The sequence below is a fragment of the Pocillopora verrucosa genome, chromosome 4 (genome assembly GCF_036669915.1).
Source record: "Pocillopora verrucosa isolate sample1 chromosome 4, ASM3666991v2, whole genome shotgun sequence".
Classification (NCBI taxonomy): domain Eukaryota; kingdom Metazoa; phylum Cnidaria; class Anthozoa; order Scleractinia; family Pocilloporidae; genus Pocillopora; species Pocillopora verrucosa.
In genome coordinates this window covers 10755696-10772980 of record NC_089315.1, presented here as the reverse complement: position 1 = coordinate 10772980, position 17285 = coordinate 10755696, and the positions used below count along the sequence as shown (strand labels likewise).

Here is a 17285-nt window from a genome sequence, read left to right as displayed (position 1 = left end):
CGAAATTTTTCTTTGCTTTTCCAACTCGAAATTTAGATCTCACTAGTGAAATAAATGCGGTTTTAGGTACGTGTCGATAACTTTTGTGATAAATTGGATACAAATTGGCTCAAAGACGATTAACACCATTTATTCTGCAGCGTTATTAATTTCGAGTGGTCATATTTTGAAGAACATCTGCTTTTAGTAAGACCTTACCATTGGTTAGATCTGAGTTCACGTGCAGAGGTGACCTGAAACTTAGATAAGTTTAACGTTTAACAAAGAAATGCACGGTTGTTTATGTCCAAAATTTCAAGAGAAGCTCTACGGCGAGTGGATTTTTCTTATGGCCAGCATTCAAATAAGTACTACCAATTTTACCTAACTACCATCAAGAGATCATGAATGCTTTGTGCGTCTTTATTATAATAACTCTCCTAGATCCGGTTTCAGCGTGTACTGATGGTAAGTTTTCTCTTTAATGTCTCTTTAAGGTTCCTTAACTTTGTTTTATATGCTACAGAAATTGGTTTCGTCCTTTCTATGATGTTCAGCCAGCACTCGACTAACGATTTTCTCATCCTTAGGTCACAATTATGATTCTTATAAGGCTTATAATTATAATTATAACGTCGATAACCTTGTTTGCACTTTAGGTCTGTTTAAAGTTTCACATGACCCGCTCGACCCTTTTAAGCAAGTCTTTCATGTCAAACCCATCTCTAGTATTCGTTACAACACGTTTCTAAATAATGCTTTGTTTTTCCTTTTTGAATCAATCGTTTAAGATTCAGTAAGCTCCGACGACAATTGCGTGACAATGAAAAACTTTTCAATAGATCTAAGCCAGCTTTGGCGTGCCTTTTAGCTTTAATTAAATTCAAATGCAATTAAACTATATCTCACTTCAAAAATTATCATGGCCTTGTCCGCGCAATAAAAAAGCGGAGTTTTAACAATGAAATGTGAGTAAAGGAGTTTGTGAGTGATTAGTGAAAAACCTTACTCACTCAAATATTATGATAAATCACATGATAAATGATAAACTGTATTGATGAGGATGGACATCTGTATGGCGGGTGGTCTAACGTAATTATAGCGGGTGGTCTAGGTCTAAGTACCTTTAAGAAATCTGTGGACGCAAATTTCGCTATGCAAATGAAAACGTGTTAAGGTAGGCTGAGAATAACAGAGTAATTTCGTATTATCAACTGAGTTAATAACGTAAATTGGCTTCCGTAAAGAGTTTAAAAGCTAACGTTTTGAGCGTTAGCCCTTCGTCAATCGCTCTGACGAAGGGCTAACGCTCAAAACGTCAGCTTTTAAACCCTCTACTGTGGCAAATTTATGTTATCAACTCAGTTGATAATACTTAATTACCCTGTTATACTCTCCCACCGACGCAGCACCACAGTTTATTTAGAAACTTACCCCTTTATTCATTAAGCTGAGAATAATTTCCACTCAGTTTTCGTTCGATCTATTCTGATATACATAACCGAAGACTTCAACTAACTGTTTTACAGGCAACTGCCGCATAATAGAATTCCCAAGCTACCTTTCCATTGTTGGAAAACGCTTGATTAATCACCTAATCAAAACTATACCGGGAATGGACCAGGACTCATGTGAGTGGCAGTGTTATCTGGACAACAACTGCGTCAGCATAAACTTACAGTTTGAAGGAACAGAACGAAACTGCGAGTTGAGTAATTCAACTCATAATGAACACCACGAGGACTTTATCGGAGCAGAGGGCTACTTTTATCGTGGAACAGAAGTGAGTTCATGTTATTATATAGTTTGTACTTAGATTATCCATTTCGAGTTGATGTAACACCAAACAAGTTTCAAGATTTTGGTTCCGCACAAGCTCGTTGGATTGTAATAGTATGCTTCCAGAAGTTTCACAATAAGGGAGAGGAAGCCACGCGCGCGCCCAAACCCCCCCCTCCCCTCTTCTAGGCTACTTTCCTATCAAATGCGTTACAAGGGAGGGTGCAATCAGAGCGGCCTCAAGTGCAGCTTTCCTCGAGTCTTTCAATCGACGTTTTCATGTGAATTCACGAAAAATTGTTTAATTCAGTTCGTCAATTTCTGCGACCATCCAATTTATACTTAGGTGAGCGACTTCCTTTCAAAACTTGCCACCATGAAGGGTTGTCTTGCACTGATTTGTTGATTTGATTTGATCTTATTTGATTTGATTTGATTTTATTTGATTTTATGAACAAATTAGTGTGTAGCAAGCAAGAAAAACTTATACTATTTTTCTCGACAACTTTTTCTGTTCGGAGTTTGTTTCCGGCATTTATCAGATCAGGTCTTTTTTCAGCGTAACGCCTATCCTTACTTCAGTTCAACAGATTTATAATGAAGTCAAGGAAGCTGTCTGTTGATAGAATTTTTAAATAACTAATAAATCTGATATATGACAAATCCCGTGCTTTACCTCATATTTCCCAGAATGCTTGCGGTGGTTCACCCTGCAAGAACAGCGCAATTTGCCAATCTGGTTTCACAAGCAAAAGGTATCGCTGCTTATGTATTTCTGGATATACAGGCCATGACTGTGGAGAAGGTAAATGGAAAAGAGCTGGTTACTAATGCACTCACTATTGCTTTGCCATTGCAATAAACCACGCAGTATAGTTGGCAAACAGTACAAAATCTAAAGTTGTCAGAGTATTATTCTGTCGTCCAAAGTGTGTTATGCTGGTAAACAGACGGGAGTGTTATAATAGTTTAACAAAAAAAAAAGAAGAGAAAAAGCAACAGCTCTTACACGAAAGTTGTGTTTCACTTTTTTTTTGTTTGAGTGACTAGAGAGCTTAGTGTCTCCTGCAGCTACCCTAAGAGTTGTCGCCACACGGTGGTCTCAATTAGTAAACCACAAAAGCGCAAACGGACACAAGTGTACATGTAGAAATGACTTTTGAAAACACTAGCGAGTAATCATTATCCAAGGAAATTCCGTTTGCCTCTCCCCCCCCTCGCATTACATTTTGTGTTCCGCATTTTTTTCAATATCTGTGGGACCCGAAATCGTCCAAATCATAAAAAAATGCTTACAAAAATCTTATAACGAAAATTAAGGTGTATCATGGGAGATTTGAAAAAACAGAATGCATGATTCCGCAATTTTCAGTAGGTTCTAATCAAGCTTCGTTTGTATGACACTTTTCTTGAACAATAATCTGAACCTTGAAGCTCTTTATCCTTCAATAAATGTAAAAGAAAGAAAAAAACCTGAATCTCACCATTAGAATAGAGTGATGAAAGGTGTGGAAAAGAGAGAATCTAGAGTTAACAATCATGACCAATTATTGATCATAAACAATTGGCGTACATACAAAATCATATAAACTGGTTGACAATTGGCTGTACATGAACTGAACATGTAAATCAACTTGTCTCTCACAGATGTCGATGAGTGCTCTCAAGTCAACGAATGCAGTGAACATGCTTGTTGTCACAATACCGCTGGGTCCTACTACTGTAAGTGCCGAGAGGGATATTATGGAGACGGATACACCTGCGAGAAACCTGGTAAAGACTGTTCCTTTAAGAAGATGGTCTATAACCATGATATTGGCCTGTTGGACAAATTAATAGAAGACAAAATTTTGTACTGAATGCAAAACAGACAGCGCCCTTGTTTATCAATTGTCGGAATCCAGTATTGCACAGTTTTTAGTTCGCTTTACGCCGCCATATTGGTCAAGAAACCCGCTATACCTACTCGATCAAACAAATGAAAACAAAAGTCATGACTCAATTAGATTGCACCTGTCTAAGCACTCATGATCAGTCAGCAGCGATGCAACTGTACAAAAAGAGAACGCCCATTACGAAACAAGCTAAAGGACCCTTTTACTTAATCATCGGCTCTCAAATCCACTGACAGTTATTTTTTTTACAGAGTTCTCCATCGAGTCAACAATATTATCAGACAATAAATATTACCGCAGTCATCTGTATGGATTCCTGGTTCCAGCTGTTGGAAACGTTTGTCACTGGTCGTTGTGCTTTCGCGCTTCCCCTGGGAATATCGCAGATGCTACTTTTCACAAGAAGTGCGATGGAAAAAATGACACTATCACAATCATAAAAGTGAATGACTACGTATTTGGTGGATATATCGACATTCCTTGGTGTAAGCCATTGACCTAATAGACTGCACTTTCTATCTGTTCACCGGCCGGTATACTAACCCACGCGGGGTGTTGGAAGAACAAAAGAAAAGTTTGTAAACCACGAGCTGTGTTCTCCCAATATTCTGCGTTATTACCGGTAAACCGAAAAATAGTGCGGTATTTTTTTTTATAGAATTAATTTCAATTTCCAAGAGGTTTAACGGTGCAATTAGGGATAGGTTTTTGACCAATCAGGACGCTCGTAGTAATATCTTGGTTATTTTATAACAACTGACAAACTACCCTTTTCGCCAGAATTCCAGACTTAATGGTGGAATAAAACTCTTGACGAGACTTGGAAGTTCAAATACTATTAATTATCCCAGAAGAAGTCAACCCTGGGTCTATAATGATTACACGAGAACGCAAAATGGGCCCATCTTACCGCCTCGAGATTTCCCGCTTTCATCCCGTGAAAAACTGCTTGTAGCCTGCCTACATACCTGGTGAATTCTGGGAACTTCTTTAAAGTTACTAGAACAAACATTTGCGGTATAATTGCAAAAAATTAGTACCTCGGCTTTATTGCTTTTTAACATGGTGCAATCAAAGTTTTCCCATTATCCAATCCTCAAATTGAACTCACTGAACTCTCCGTGCGCACTGCTTGCTTGGGTCGTTGAGGATGACGAAATTGAGATTATTTTGCACTTTAACAAGGACATGCCTAACCAAAGGTCGAGAGTCCTCTTTTTGACGTGTTCGACCGATTTTACTCAGCGTTTGACAGTTACGAATATATTTAAACTCATGTGTGCGTCTCAAATCCGTGAACTGCCTGGGGTAACAAGGCGCGGTGAAAACAGTGTGTAACACGTCCCAGACGCTTGGTACTTTAACGAGAGATAAGCCCATGCAAAAAGCCTTCAATCTTCGTCTTAGTTTCTTTGCTTGTTTCATTTTGTTTGCTTCTTTCTTTTTTCTTGTACAACTCGGCGTGATTCGCTAAAAAGTGAACGTGCTGAATTCAGTTAGACCCATTTTTGCAGTTTCAGGTCAGCCAAAGGATCCAGAAGAGTATGGCAAGACATGCAACGCGTTCATTTTCTCTTTAAATAACAGCCAACAAACTAGAGCTTTTAAAAGCATGATAAGAAACTCAGAAAACGCCACTTCTAATCATATATACCTTGGACCAACGTTTGGGAATAACGACATCCGAATAGATAGATATCCAAACCAACCCACCGATTACACTAGTTCAGTCACAAATTTTGGTAATGACTACTTCCTTCCAAGTAATATCACTATTCAAAACCCTCAAACCATCCTGGCAGGTGTCAAAAATTTCAGACCAGACGAACTCGAAGTTTTCTACCTAAATAAGGGGTCCTGCCGTCAAGCAAAAGCAAGTCCCCCCTGAAACAACGTTTATCTCAAGAGGTTAGATGTGATATTTTTCGCATTTCACCTGGTGGTAATATAAAGAGGCGAATACCTCTCTACAAGATTTTAAAACCCTTCGCTGTTCAGAGAAAATTATCATGTAAAGCTCACTACATCAACCAGTAAATAGGTGATGGAAATGACTTGCACGTTAACAAGCGGGTGACTCAACTCAATATTTACTGAAGTCGGTTGTTGTAGTATTTTTGATGTTATGTTTCTTATATCGCTTTGTAACTAGCTTGTAGCGCTAAAGACTGTAGTTTCTTCGCTGTAAAAAGTTCGTTGTGTAACATCCAGAAGCTTCCAAGCTTTTCCAACAAAAAAATAACATTTGGTTGAATCATGTTTTCACAAAGCATTTTGATCGTTTTGTGGTCTGATGTGCCATACCTTGCGACAAATCACTGTGAAAATGTATTTCATTTATTTACAGAACCTTACAGAGGGTTTAATTTTAACTGCGAATAGGCTTTTTTATCTTACACATACCTTGTTCTGTAATGCATAGTTATCGATAAGAATTGGTTTATTACTAGGAGTAAGTTTATTATTAAAACCTGCATAGATACCTACATGGAAGAAGAAAATTTTCTTTGCAAAGTAACAGTATTTTTTTGCTGTTCTCAGTCTGTTTCATTTCTTATTTACTACGTTAATATGGTATACATTTGAAAACAATAAAAAATTTATTTAAGTGAGGCTGGTTCATCTTATGCCTTCTCTGCATGGATGTGCGCCAAGAATGCAAATTTTTTTAGCCTTAAAGCACGCCGAATAAACTGAGCAAAGTGATCGCATTTTAACGGAGACAGTTATCGTTAATCTGTTATAGAAATGGATTACAGATGACGTCAAAATGTAGAGGAACAGAGAAGTGGTAATGAGCCGCACCATGGATGTAGGCCAGTTGACAGTTGACAATAGACAACCTCATGTCCATGTAGGCTTCAAACGGCAAAATACGCAAGACTCTTCCAGCTCTTTACTTAAATCATTCGAACTTTTAACTTTAATTATCCATTTTTATGAAAAAGTCCGCCTGAATCATTGATTATATACCTGCACAAACAAAATCTCTCAGTTATGATTCTTAACAGGGGAATAGACCAGTCAACATTTAGTAAATCAGCTCGAGTTGACTTAGAAAATATTTTCTCCAGCTTCTTATTGAATTCCGCGTTATGAATTTTCGGAAACCTAGGTTAGGAGAATACACGTGTATGTGTTTATGCCAGTTATCCGCCTGAGGTTTTGCACTGTTCACGTAACAGGATATCGGTCAGGAAAGGGCTTGAACTTCATCACTAATGATGCATTTCTGTTATTAAAATACCATGGAAAATACAATTGGTAGGGTTTTCATACAATGAGAAAGGCAGAATTATAGGCATGTGGAGGACAAGGAGTATGAGTACATCTCAATCGCGTGAAAACAACAATAATAAGCTCACCATTCTTTGTTTGCGAAATGTCAGCTGCGCGCATATTGGAGACACTCTTTGGCCTCCAAATCGTACTTTCAATGCACCAAAAAATAGCAAAGGAGAACTCGCTAGGCGCTAGGGTCGATTTTTTTCTAATTTTAAATACAGTTATCAACCGGAAAATGCAAAAGAAATTTCGATAAGCACTTTAAAGAAGTCTTCTTTCTTTTTCCAATCTCGAAATTTAGACTGAGGTGGTAAAACTTCGATAAAAGTACTAAGTTTCTGTACGAAGTCCTTACAATTACAACTTGTTTTAGGTGTCCCCAATTAGCAGCAATGCTAAATCACGTCGGCACGTAAATAAAAAAATTATTGTTAACAAAAAGACATTTAATATTATGACTTCATCTGTCCAGATTATTTGTTTTCTCTTTAGGATTTTCATTCTTTCTTCCCAAAAGCTCAACACATTGTACCGCTAACAAGTAATGAAGATACACGAATTTTTCTGCGAGAGGGCATATAAATGCAATATATATTCACTTGTTATGCAGTGTCACGGACGAAAGCGAAGAGCATTGAATTACATTTTTTTTCGAATTTGCATGGTGCAACTAGCATTGCATGCCATAAATTGTAGTGGCTGTGCTGAAAAATTAATTACGAGTGACAACGTGCATATTTTTTCGTGCTAATCATGTAAACTCTGATTGAGTTATGTTGAAAACGTTGATCGGTTTGTTGCAAGCTATCTTCGTAGTAATAGACTATCTATGAGAAAATGATGGTCCCATTATTATCTCTTGACTATCTAATATCTGATTTATCTCGCAACCCTGGATTTAAAAATTACAGAAACAAATGGTAGGCAAAGTTTGTCAGAGGAAGACTTGAACCAAGTCTTATCTTTTTCTCTAACACATTATTATTGATTATAATCGAATCATCTACATAGGAATTAGTTTATAAATATACTTTTTAACAGGCAAGTTGTTTTGGCGAGAAAGTGTCAAATATTCGATCGAGTGATCACGCTGCCATATTGGGTAGACAAGATCGACGAAAGCGGTCGGTAATTCTACCAAAAAGGTGGCTGTGAGCATGAAAAACTTGTGACTAGTTTGCCCCAAGCTCTCCACGATTTTGCCAATCCATGAAAGCGTTTCTACACTCAATTTAAAATATGGCTCACTCGTCAGAAAATAGGTCTGCTGTACGGACTGGTTTATCAAAGAAACCGGAGGGAAATATTTTGTACGGAATGACGGTATTCTTTTGTCGCTTGAAGTTGCTTCATACTCCTTTCTTTGTTTGAATAAAGTAAACATTAAAAAAAAAAGCAGTTATGACATTATAACCTAATTATGTGGCATTTAATATGCATGTAAATGATTGTCTGAGACGCATGGGAATGCGTATTACAAATTGAAGCATTTTGTGATATTTCGTCACAAATTAAAACATTTTTTGATATTTTCATAACTTGCGATTCATTTTCTGCCTTCTCAGCCGATTACAACATGAAAAAATGGCCACCTCCAGCCGTTTTCGCACATCTTTGACGCTCACTCAATTATGCATGCCAAAAGCATAAAAAGACACGGCTTTGTAAGTTAATGGCGCTTATCGTCTCAACAGCACGCGCCGCCAATTCACTTTATTCAGACTTCATTATGTCTTCAAGAATGCTTAATTAAACAGCGCCGCTTGCCGTGTGGCATTCTTGCAGAACTGTCAATTAGTATAGCTCACATCGACTTAGCAACTGTATTGTCTTCAAGAATGTTAATTCAAACAGCACCACTCGCCCGATGCTATTCTTGCGGAGTTGTCAATCAGCTTGATAGCCCGCATAGTCTCAGCTGTCAGATTCTCGTCAATGGCACGCGTCACCAATTACGCTAATATGAACTATTATGATTCCCTCAACATGCTTACGGAGCATCTTTGTTTGCCACGTACCGTTTGATTCTTAGCTCGCGAAGTCAACGTTCGTGCTTCTGGCCGAATGTCTTGTGATCAAATTGGGAAAGAAATGGACATTGAAGTACTTATGTTCTTGTTTCTGGTAGTTCTTTTGCTTCTCTTGCTGCTGTGTTGGTGTATGTTCAGTTACCATTTTCTTTGGTGGTCGCGAAGTCATTTCGAGGCTAACCTCATCTTGCCTTATCCAATTCAGGAGCAACTTCAAGAAGATTGGGTGTTTAATGGTAAGCAGAAATGTATATTAGACAATCCGTATCAACCCTTACCATCTATGGAATCGCAAGCCGTTAATACCGGATTGATGCTCACTTAATCAACTAAAAGCTATTCAACAAGTTTGTTTAAAATATGCACTAATAAAATGTAGACAGTTACGCACTTATCACCTTTTCATAAGTTTATATCTACCATATATGTATTTATACACCGAATTTTCCTAACAATTTAAAGTAAGTTTCACTTTAGGACCATTTAGTTCAACGGATATCACTTTCAGATACATAACTAATTCGTTCAGCCACTTCAAGCAGCTAACCAAACACCTCTCGTTCCACCACCGGCTGGGAATTTTCAATTCAAATTATTTAAGACAAAAACGTCCACTTCCTTTCAGGAACCTACAGAGGAATACCGGAGGAAATTTGACGATCTTAGAGAGGAGTCAGGAACACTTAGTCTCCCTCAACAAACATTATACGGTCTCGTTACTTGCACCTTTTCGAAAGCAATACTAACTCAGGAAAGAAGAGCTAACAAATTGACTATATGGACAGCTGACATCTCATCGAAATATTTCAGTGGGGCACCAATTAAGTTTGAAGTAGTTCGAGCGTAACTAGGTGCACACTTCCCACGCAGCAAACACGCAATGTTTCGGTCTAAGCCGAAAAATCCAAGGCTGTAGTAAAGCTCTAAATGTCGTGCAATATCTGTAGTTTATGGCATAACATTTGCTATTTTCAATTTTCCTTCTCCTTGTCAATAACGGTTGCTTTGTAAATAACATGAAGATTCTCGCAACCTGATTTTATTAAATAACCTCGTTTACAATTGAACAGTTCCAAAACAAATATTTGACCTCTTAAACAATGGCTTAATAGAGGCGACAAGAGTTCGTTTACTCGGAGAGCGAAGAGATTTGCATATGAGGTATAGGTTAAAATTCATTGCAGACTCCTAAAACTAAAACTATAAAACTAAAACGAAAGCTAAAACTGTGTGTTATAACTAGTCTTATTTTAAAAAAAATCGTTAAAACATCTCTGTTCTTAAAATTTTCATTAAGTTTTCAGAACATTTACACAGTTTAAATCTTTGTCTAACGAATTTCATAAGGTTACTGTCATATAATGAAATGATCTCCGACCAGCAGCGGTTTTAGATAAAGGAATGTTTAGTTGTTGTGAGTTTCTTGCTGTTCGGTCAGATATCTGTTCTCTTGTGACTAGCTGTGATGTCAGGACAGGTTATGAACTGCACCACTTTAAATTACTGAAGAAATTTCACTCTCTAAACATATTATGCATAAAGTCCTTTGCATTTAATAGTGGAGCACCTGAACTATGTCTAAAACCGTTTCAACCCCAAATTTCTCGTTTCAAAGGACAACAAGAGTTATAAACAGATACAAAAGGAAAGTTTGTAGAACACCAAACACCTGTAACGCATAATCTTTGGTTTCTTTGACACTCTACAAGCTTCTCTAATGCAACCCGTAGCATTGCAGCCACAACTTAGAAAACTCCATTGGAAAACGTTCGAATAAATTTGTCACACTTGCCTGTCAGTGTGACGGTGTCTCGTTCGTTTTGATGTCACTGAGAGTTATATGTTACTGCCGTAAAATATTCATTTTAAACAAGCCAATCAGTAGCACAAAGTTTGGTATAAGCTTTTCCGATATCTGACACTGATGATCATCATCAGTATCAAACCAGTATTTTTTTGCCTAGAATCAATAAGATCTATCATTTTTTAATGTTTATCCAAAATTCAGTCTTATTATGCATTTCAAGTTGTGGGTCGGTGTTAAAATAAATTTGAATAAATAGGCGTATAGATATAAAAGTTAAAGGTTTGAGATGTTACAAAAAAAAATAATAATAATAATCAGTAGATGAAAAATTACAGATTAAAAAGGACTTCTCGCTAAAAAGTTTTTGGCCATTGCTTGAAGAACTCCCTACTCAAAAATCGTGCATTTTCAGGAGCCCTTTTTTTTACACTGTTTATTTGACACCAGTTTTAAAATATATATGATTTAATAAATGTTCAGATTATAATGTGTAGCTGCTTTAAATAAAACTCACTCTCATTAGTTAAATCTGGCACATGATATGGAAAGCGATAACTTGATAAGAACTGAACTGATGCTGATGCTGCTTTAAATAAAACTCACTCTCATTAGTTAAATCTGGCACATGATATGGAAAGCGATAACTTGATAAGAACTGAACTGATTTATTTCTAGGTCCTCTGAGTATAGTTCATCAATACAATCTGCATAGATACGTATTTGGAAGCAGAAAAATGTTCTTTGGGAAATAAAGCAATGTCATATCCTCTCCCTCTTTCTGACAAGAACGGTTCACAAAATACACCCGGATATAGACAAAAATAGATTGTGATAACCACCAGTGCTACCCACTGAGACCGTGGACGTAAGCCATGTGGCTAAAAAGACATTCAAGGGAGTGCCCCAAGAGATGCGCCTTAATCTATCAATCATCCCATGGTTTCTCTATTTCCCAAGCATTTGACTCAACTTATAATTCAATTGACGCTTATTTTCGAGAATTCGAATAAGTTTCATTTACTCTTAACAAAAGCTTAAAGCGTACACGAGAAACGCTACCTTGATCAATCCAACAAAACCGTGACTTTTCACTTTCTGCATACCACAGAGCCTTTTTGTGAACACCGAATCTGGACCCTGTCGAGTTAAAGAAGGTAAATCGGTTATATTAGGCGTTGACTATAACATTTCCAAACCCTTTTACTACTTAAGAATTGGTTCATGTACAGCGTACATTCACTGTCAAGTCATTGATGCACGCGGGAAGCATAGAGAGCTCAAAATGCACGACACATACGCTGTTTGGAGAACAATTTTGGCTTTTGAACGCCCCTCTGGGCTTCTTGAGCGGCAGTGAAACCATGACTCTCTCGGCACGGAGCAAGGAAACTGTAGAAATAATTCTGAGATTTTCGGTAAACTTGAGAAACGTGTTTGAATTGTTCTGTTTTCGTTGCTATTGCTTTCTGACGACTAATTGATGTGCAGCTAAAAGTTCCATGCATAGGAAGCCACTTGGAATTTGACAACTAGTTTCTTCCATCGTTGATGTGTTGTAAGGAGGACAAACGAAAACCACACAGCAACAGACGCTCGTTGCTGAACTCGCTGAACTTGAATTTCGCAGATAATTATAGCTCCAGCCACCTAACTGCCTGTTTATATCAAAATTTTTTTTTCCTTATTTTGTTTCATTTTGTGATTTCCATTTCCTGTTTTAATAACTTTTAATGCAAGCAGGTGTTTGGAAAACATATCAAGAGGTTTTGTACTACTACAAAAATGAATTGACGAACTTCGAAGACCTGAAAAGAAAATAAAAACAATGATAATGATTAACTTCTAGTTGGTCTTTGCTCGTCCTATATAATTTGAAACATTTATCGAATGGAATCTGTACCCGTACTTAATCAGAAAATAGCTTTAATAAGTTATTATAAGCGGTCATATGTTAGATGGCAGCTGCTTCTGATAAAATCTTCCTATTGGTTAGTCTAAGTTTACCTGAGGAGGTAACCTCAAAGTTAGACTTAACTGTCGATTCACACTTGGGAATTTTATGTTTAAGGTTGAGGCTATGCGGTAATAATCTGTTCTTGAGGCCAAATTCAATCCTTCTGAAACTACTTTTTCTGAAGTAGAGATCATGCTAAAAATTTGCCCCAGCAAGTGTTACTTTCACTGACACAATTTCTTTCATTATTATTTCAGTGTCCCCTCATACATTTGGATAATGACAAGACACCAAATGCATTCATCTTTTCTTTACACAATAGCGAGAAACGTGGAGCTTTCAAAAGCATGGTAAAAATCCCCGAGAGGGCCATCTATAATCGGAAATAATTGTATAACACCGCAGTTTATGTGATAAAATGCAATTTTTACTAACAATGCGATGTCACGGACGAAAGCAGAAAGACTGAATTACATATTTTTCGAATTTGTTATGTAACTGGCATTGCATGCCAGAAATTGTGGTACCTGCACTGAAAATTAACTTATGTGTAACAACATGAAGATTTTTCGCACTCATCATGTAAACTTTGATCGATTTATGTGATCATGTTGATCGATTTGTTGCAAGCTATCTTCGCAGTAATAGATTATCCGAGAGAAAATCATGGTCCCATTGTTTTCTCTTGACTACAATAATCATTAAGAGGTCTAATATCTGATTTATCTTGCTAGGCCGGATTTGAAAAATCAGTTATTTATAGAAACAAATGATAAGCAAAGTTTGTTTGTGGTCATACCATTTCCTCTAACCCATGATTATCGACGATAATTAAATTATTTATATAGGTATTAGTTTATGAATAACGTTTTCGCAGGCAAGGTTATTTTGGCAAGAAAGTGCCAAATATTCGATCCAGTTGTTAGGCTGCTTTCGCGACTTCAACTTTTTTCACGACTTCAACTTTCCCGCACGACTTCAACTTTTTTTCACGACTATAACATTCCGGCACGACTTTAACTTTCCGAAACGACTTTAACTTTCCGAAACGACTTTCTCTGGTCTGTTATTCAACATTACCTACAAATGTTTACCTTAAGATTGAATGTAATCTTGTCCAAATTTTATGGACAATAGGCTTTGGTGGAACGTAAACAGTCAAATTGTTTTTGTGTTAACACACAAGGCCATAAGTAAAGCAGTTTTGTGACGGTTAAAAAAGAAACGAAGCCAAAGCGATTATTCTGGTCAGTAGGAATAGGTTTAAACAAGAAAATGAGCCAATCATGCAGATGTGGACGAGCAAGTTGGCCATGTCTGAATTTACTTCTTATCAGTACATTGGCGATACCGGGAACCAGTCTAACCCAAGTCAACGCAAATATTTTATCCGCAATTCAAAATTAATTTATTTTTTAGCAATTGTGTGCAAGACAAGCACACTAGGAATAATTTGATGGAGAAAGCTTATAAAATTTAACTTTGCTCAGTTGGTAATTTACTCATAGTTTTTACCAAACAGTGTTACAGTAACTTCGGCTGTGAATATATGAAAGTACATCGCAATCGAACGGCGGTGACCTACCGCTTTGATTCTTGTTTTGAGTCTTCCAGTGGAAAAAGTTAAAGGTCGAGCCATGAAAAAGTCGCGCCGAGAAATTAATTTCGTGCCGGAAAATAAAAGTCGAGCCAGAAAATTAAAGTCATGCCGGAATGTTGAAGTCGTGCCGGAGAGTTGAAGTCGTGAAAAAAAGTTGAGGTCGTGAAAAAAAGTTGAAGTCGTGAAAAAAAGATGAGGTCGTGCAAAAAAAAAGTTGTTGAGAAATACGAGATGGCACTACGGTGGCCAACAACTGTCACGGCAAAAGAAAAAGACACACGGCAAAAGGAAGAACCTTACGGCAAAAAGGAAAAGACTCACGGCAAAAGAAAAAACATCACAGCAAAAGAAAAAAACCTCACGGCAAAAAGAAAAGACTCATGTCGAAAGAAAAAACCTCTTTTGCCGGGAGGTTATTTTCTTAGCCGTGGGTCTTTTACGTGGATAAGCCTGATAAGTTAATGGCCCTCACGAGTTGTCAGATTATAAACAATGGCACGTGGGCCAATTACTTAACAAGTGTTATCATTGCACAGTGTTTTCAGAAGTTACCCTCAAGTGTCACTCAGACTCAGTTGATAGCCTTGTTTTGGCTGATAGATCCTAGACAATGGCATCTGTTACAAATTACTCTCTTCAGGCTCTAAATGCTTTCAAGAATGCATAATTAGGCAGCGCTTTCACATTGTGCTTTAGGCTGAGTTGCTGGTTGTCCCTGTGTCTTGTGATCATATTGGGAGAGACATAATCATTGAAGCAGTTATGTTTCTTTTAGTTTTTGCGGTTCTATTTCTGTGCTGGTTTTTGCGCTTTTCTTGGCAAAGTCTTTTTTGTTGGTGGTTGCGGCGACGTCGCTTCGGAGCTGACGTCCATAATTTACCATTTCCAATTCAAGAACAACCACAAGAAGCATGGATGTTGAATGGTAAGCCAAAAGTCCAACGTTTATTTGGTAAAGACAACCTATATTATAAACCCAGTGATAAAATCGCGCGACCGTAATAACGGATTTATACTGATTTTAAATATAGTGCAAAATAATCAATTAGATTGTTTAAAAATACACATGAGGTAGCCGTAGACAGCGAAGCACTTGTCATCTCTTCTCCATTACATATCAGCTATTTATTTGTACCTTGATTTGATTACCTAATTTCCCCAGCAGTTTATGAGTAAGACTCACTGTAATACCATGGTTTCTTATATGTGCATATCACTATTGGAAAAATTTATCAGTTGCTTGAAGCAGCTGGCCGAACACCCTATAAGCCAATTAACTGCACTATAATAGCATCATTCTGTTTTATAAAGGCTGTCATCTCCTTTCAGAAACCTACAGAGGAATACCGGAAGAAATTTGACGATGTTATGAAGTAGTCGGAAATTTTAAAACTAAACTTAACACGTCCTACGGACTCCCTATTATAAAAAGGATGGAGCAGTGAAGCTTTGTTGGTAATTCAAGAGGGAAAAGCAAAAACCCGGACTTTATGGAAAGCTGTTATCTTAGTTATGTACTTCCGTTCGGCCGCTGCTCATGTCGTGCCTTACAGTTTTCTGATCTGAAGTAATGCTGAGAAGGTAACAGCAAAACCTGGAAAGTGATCAGATAATAGCGAGGGGTTGAAACTGTCAAGGAAAAATTCCTTAGATTTTCCCATTTAAGAAAGTGTAATTAGTCAGAGGGCAACCAGCCATGATATATGCGGCGACGTTTTTTCCCCGCCGCAACAACCACGCAATCTGTCTGGCTAAACGAAATTTAGTGACTCCCAGCTATTATCAGTGACTGATGTCACTCAACAGTGTCTTTTTCAAATTTGTTTTTCCCAGCTCATCTGTGACGGTTACGTATCGTAAACATGAAATAAAAATTTTCAAAGTCATGTAGGTTTTATTGAATAACCCTTGCTTCTATAGCCAGTTTATAAACAGTTTCATATAAATATTACACCACTTACCTATGGCTGAGTAGGATGACAAGACTTTGTTTACATAAACTAATAACCATTTGCACATCTTAAACTGCAGCACTCTAAATTATTGAATAAATTTCCGTCTTTCGTCACATATCATTCAGCTGGCGGGAATTAAACCCTCTAGATCTCTTTGCTGCGTGACCATAGACAATTGGCCCACGGCATCAAATGGCGCTCGCAAAGTCCCGTTCGCGAAGTTAACATGTTAGCAGCCGGGCCTTCTACTGCAGAAGGACTGATTCTCCCACTAAACTTTCATAAGATTTAATGTATTGCTGAAAAAAATTGTCAAATGCTTGTAAAAAGATTTCGTGGCTGGTAAGACGCGGCGTTTCGTCTCGGCCAAGAGAGAGACAGATAATCGACAATTTTTCATGGTATAACATGTAACTCTTAAACGAGCAATGAAGATCCTTCTGCGATAGAGGGCCACATTGCTAACATCTTGACTTCGTGAACGGGACTTTGAGGGCGATGCTCGACGAGTTCGTTTGAAATTTACGAAAAGTATATCACGAGTCTCTTAGCCGAGACGAAACGCTGGGTCCTGCCAATCACGAAATTTGACAATTTTTTAATTTCAATCTATTTATGCATTTCGTGTTGGGGGCAAGTGTTAAAAATAATCAATGGGCTTATAAATAGGTAGAAAATTAAAGGTTTGAGATATTAAAAAAGAAATAATGAGTCGATGATAAAAAGCAACGTAATACTCGCTTAGAACTTTTTGTGCGTTGCTTGAAAACTCCCACCACAAAAATCGCGCATTTTACAGAAGCTTTTTATTTTACAATGTTTATTTTACAACAGCGTCAATAAGAGTCATTTGATCACTGGTCAGATTTTGAAATGTAGCTACTTTAAAGAAAACTCTCCCATTGGTCAAATCTGGCTCATGATATGGAGAACAGTTTGCTTGAAAACAGTCCTCAGGGTATTTTTCATATTCTCGGCGACGGCTATATTACACTTGTCTC

The 17285-nt window shown here is 37.5% G+C and overlaps 1 protein-coding gene across 1 annotated transcript; it reads left to right on the top strand.

Moving 5' to 3' along the window:
• The first annotated feature begins 294 nt into the window (after nucleotides 1-294).
• On the top strand, nucleotides 295-6141 carry LOC131782639 (uncharacterized). The gene is made up of 6 exons (XM_066165742.1): nucleotides 295-447; nucleotides 1509-1762; nucleotides 2449-2563; nucleotides 3406-3531; nucleotides 3905-4138; nucleotides 5168-6141. Exons 1-6 carry the CDS (start codon nucleotides 384-386, stop codon nucleotides 5539-5541), a joined length of 1167 nt encoding a protein of 388 aa, XP_066021839.1. The 5' UTR covers nucleotides 295-383; the 3' UTR covers nucleotides 5542-6141.
• Nucleotides 6142-17285: the final 11144 nt, after the last annotated feature.

Bases quoted from the DNA above. Each gene is read 5' to 3' on its own strand.
- LOC131782639 (XM_066165742.1), top strand. From the start codon at position 384: ATGAATGCTTTGTGCGTCTTTATTATAATAACTCTCCTAGATCCGGTT. The intron at 1,763-2,448 runs GTGAGTTCATGT...CATATTTCCCAG, and splicing joins ACTTTTATCGTGGAACAGAA to AATGCTTGCGGTGGTTCACC. The intron at 3,532-3,904 runs GTAAAGACTGTT...TTTTTTTTACAG, and splicing joins ATACACCTGCGAGAAACCTG to AGTTCTCCATCGAGTCAACA.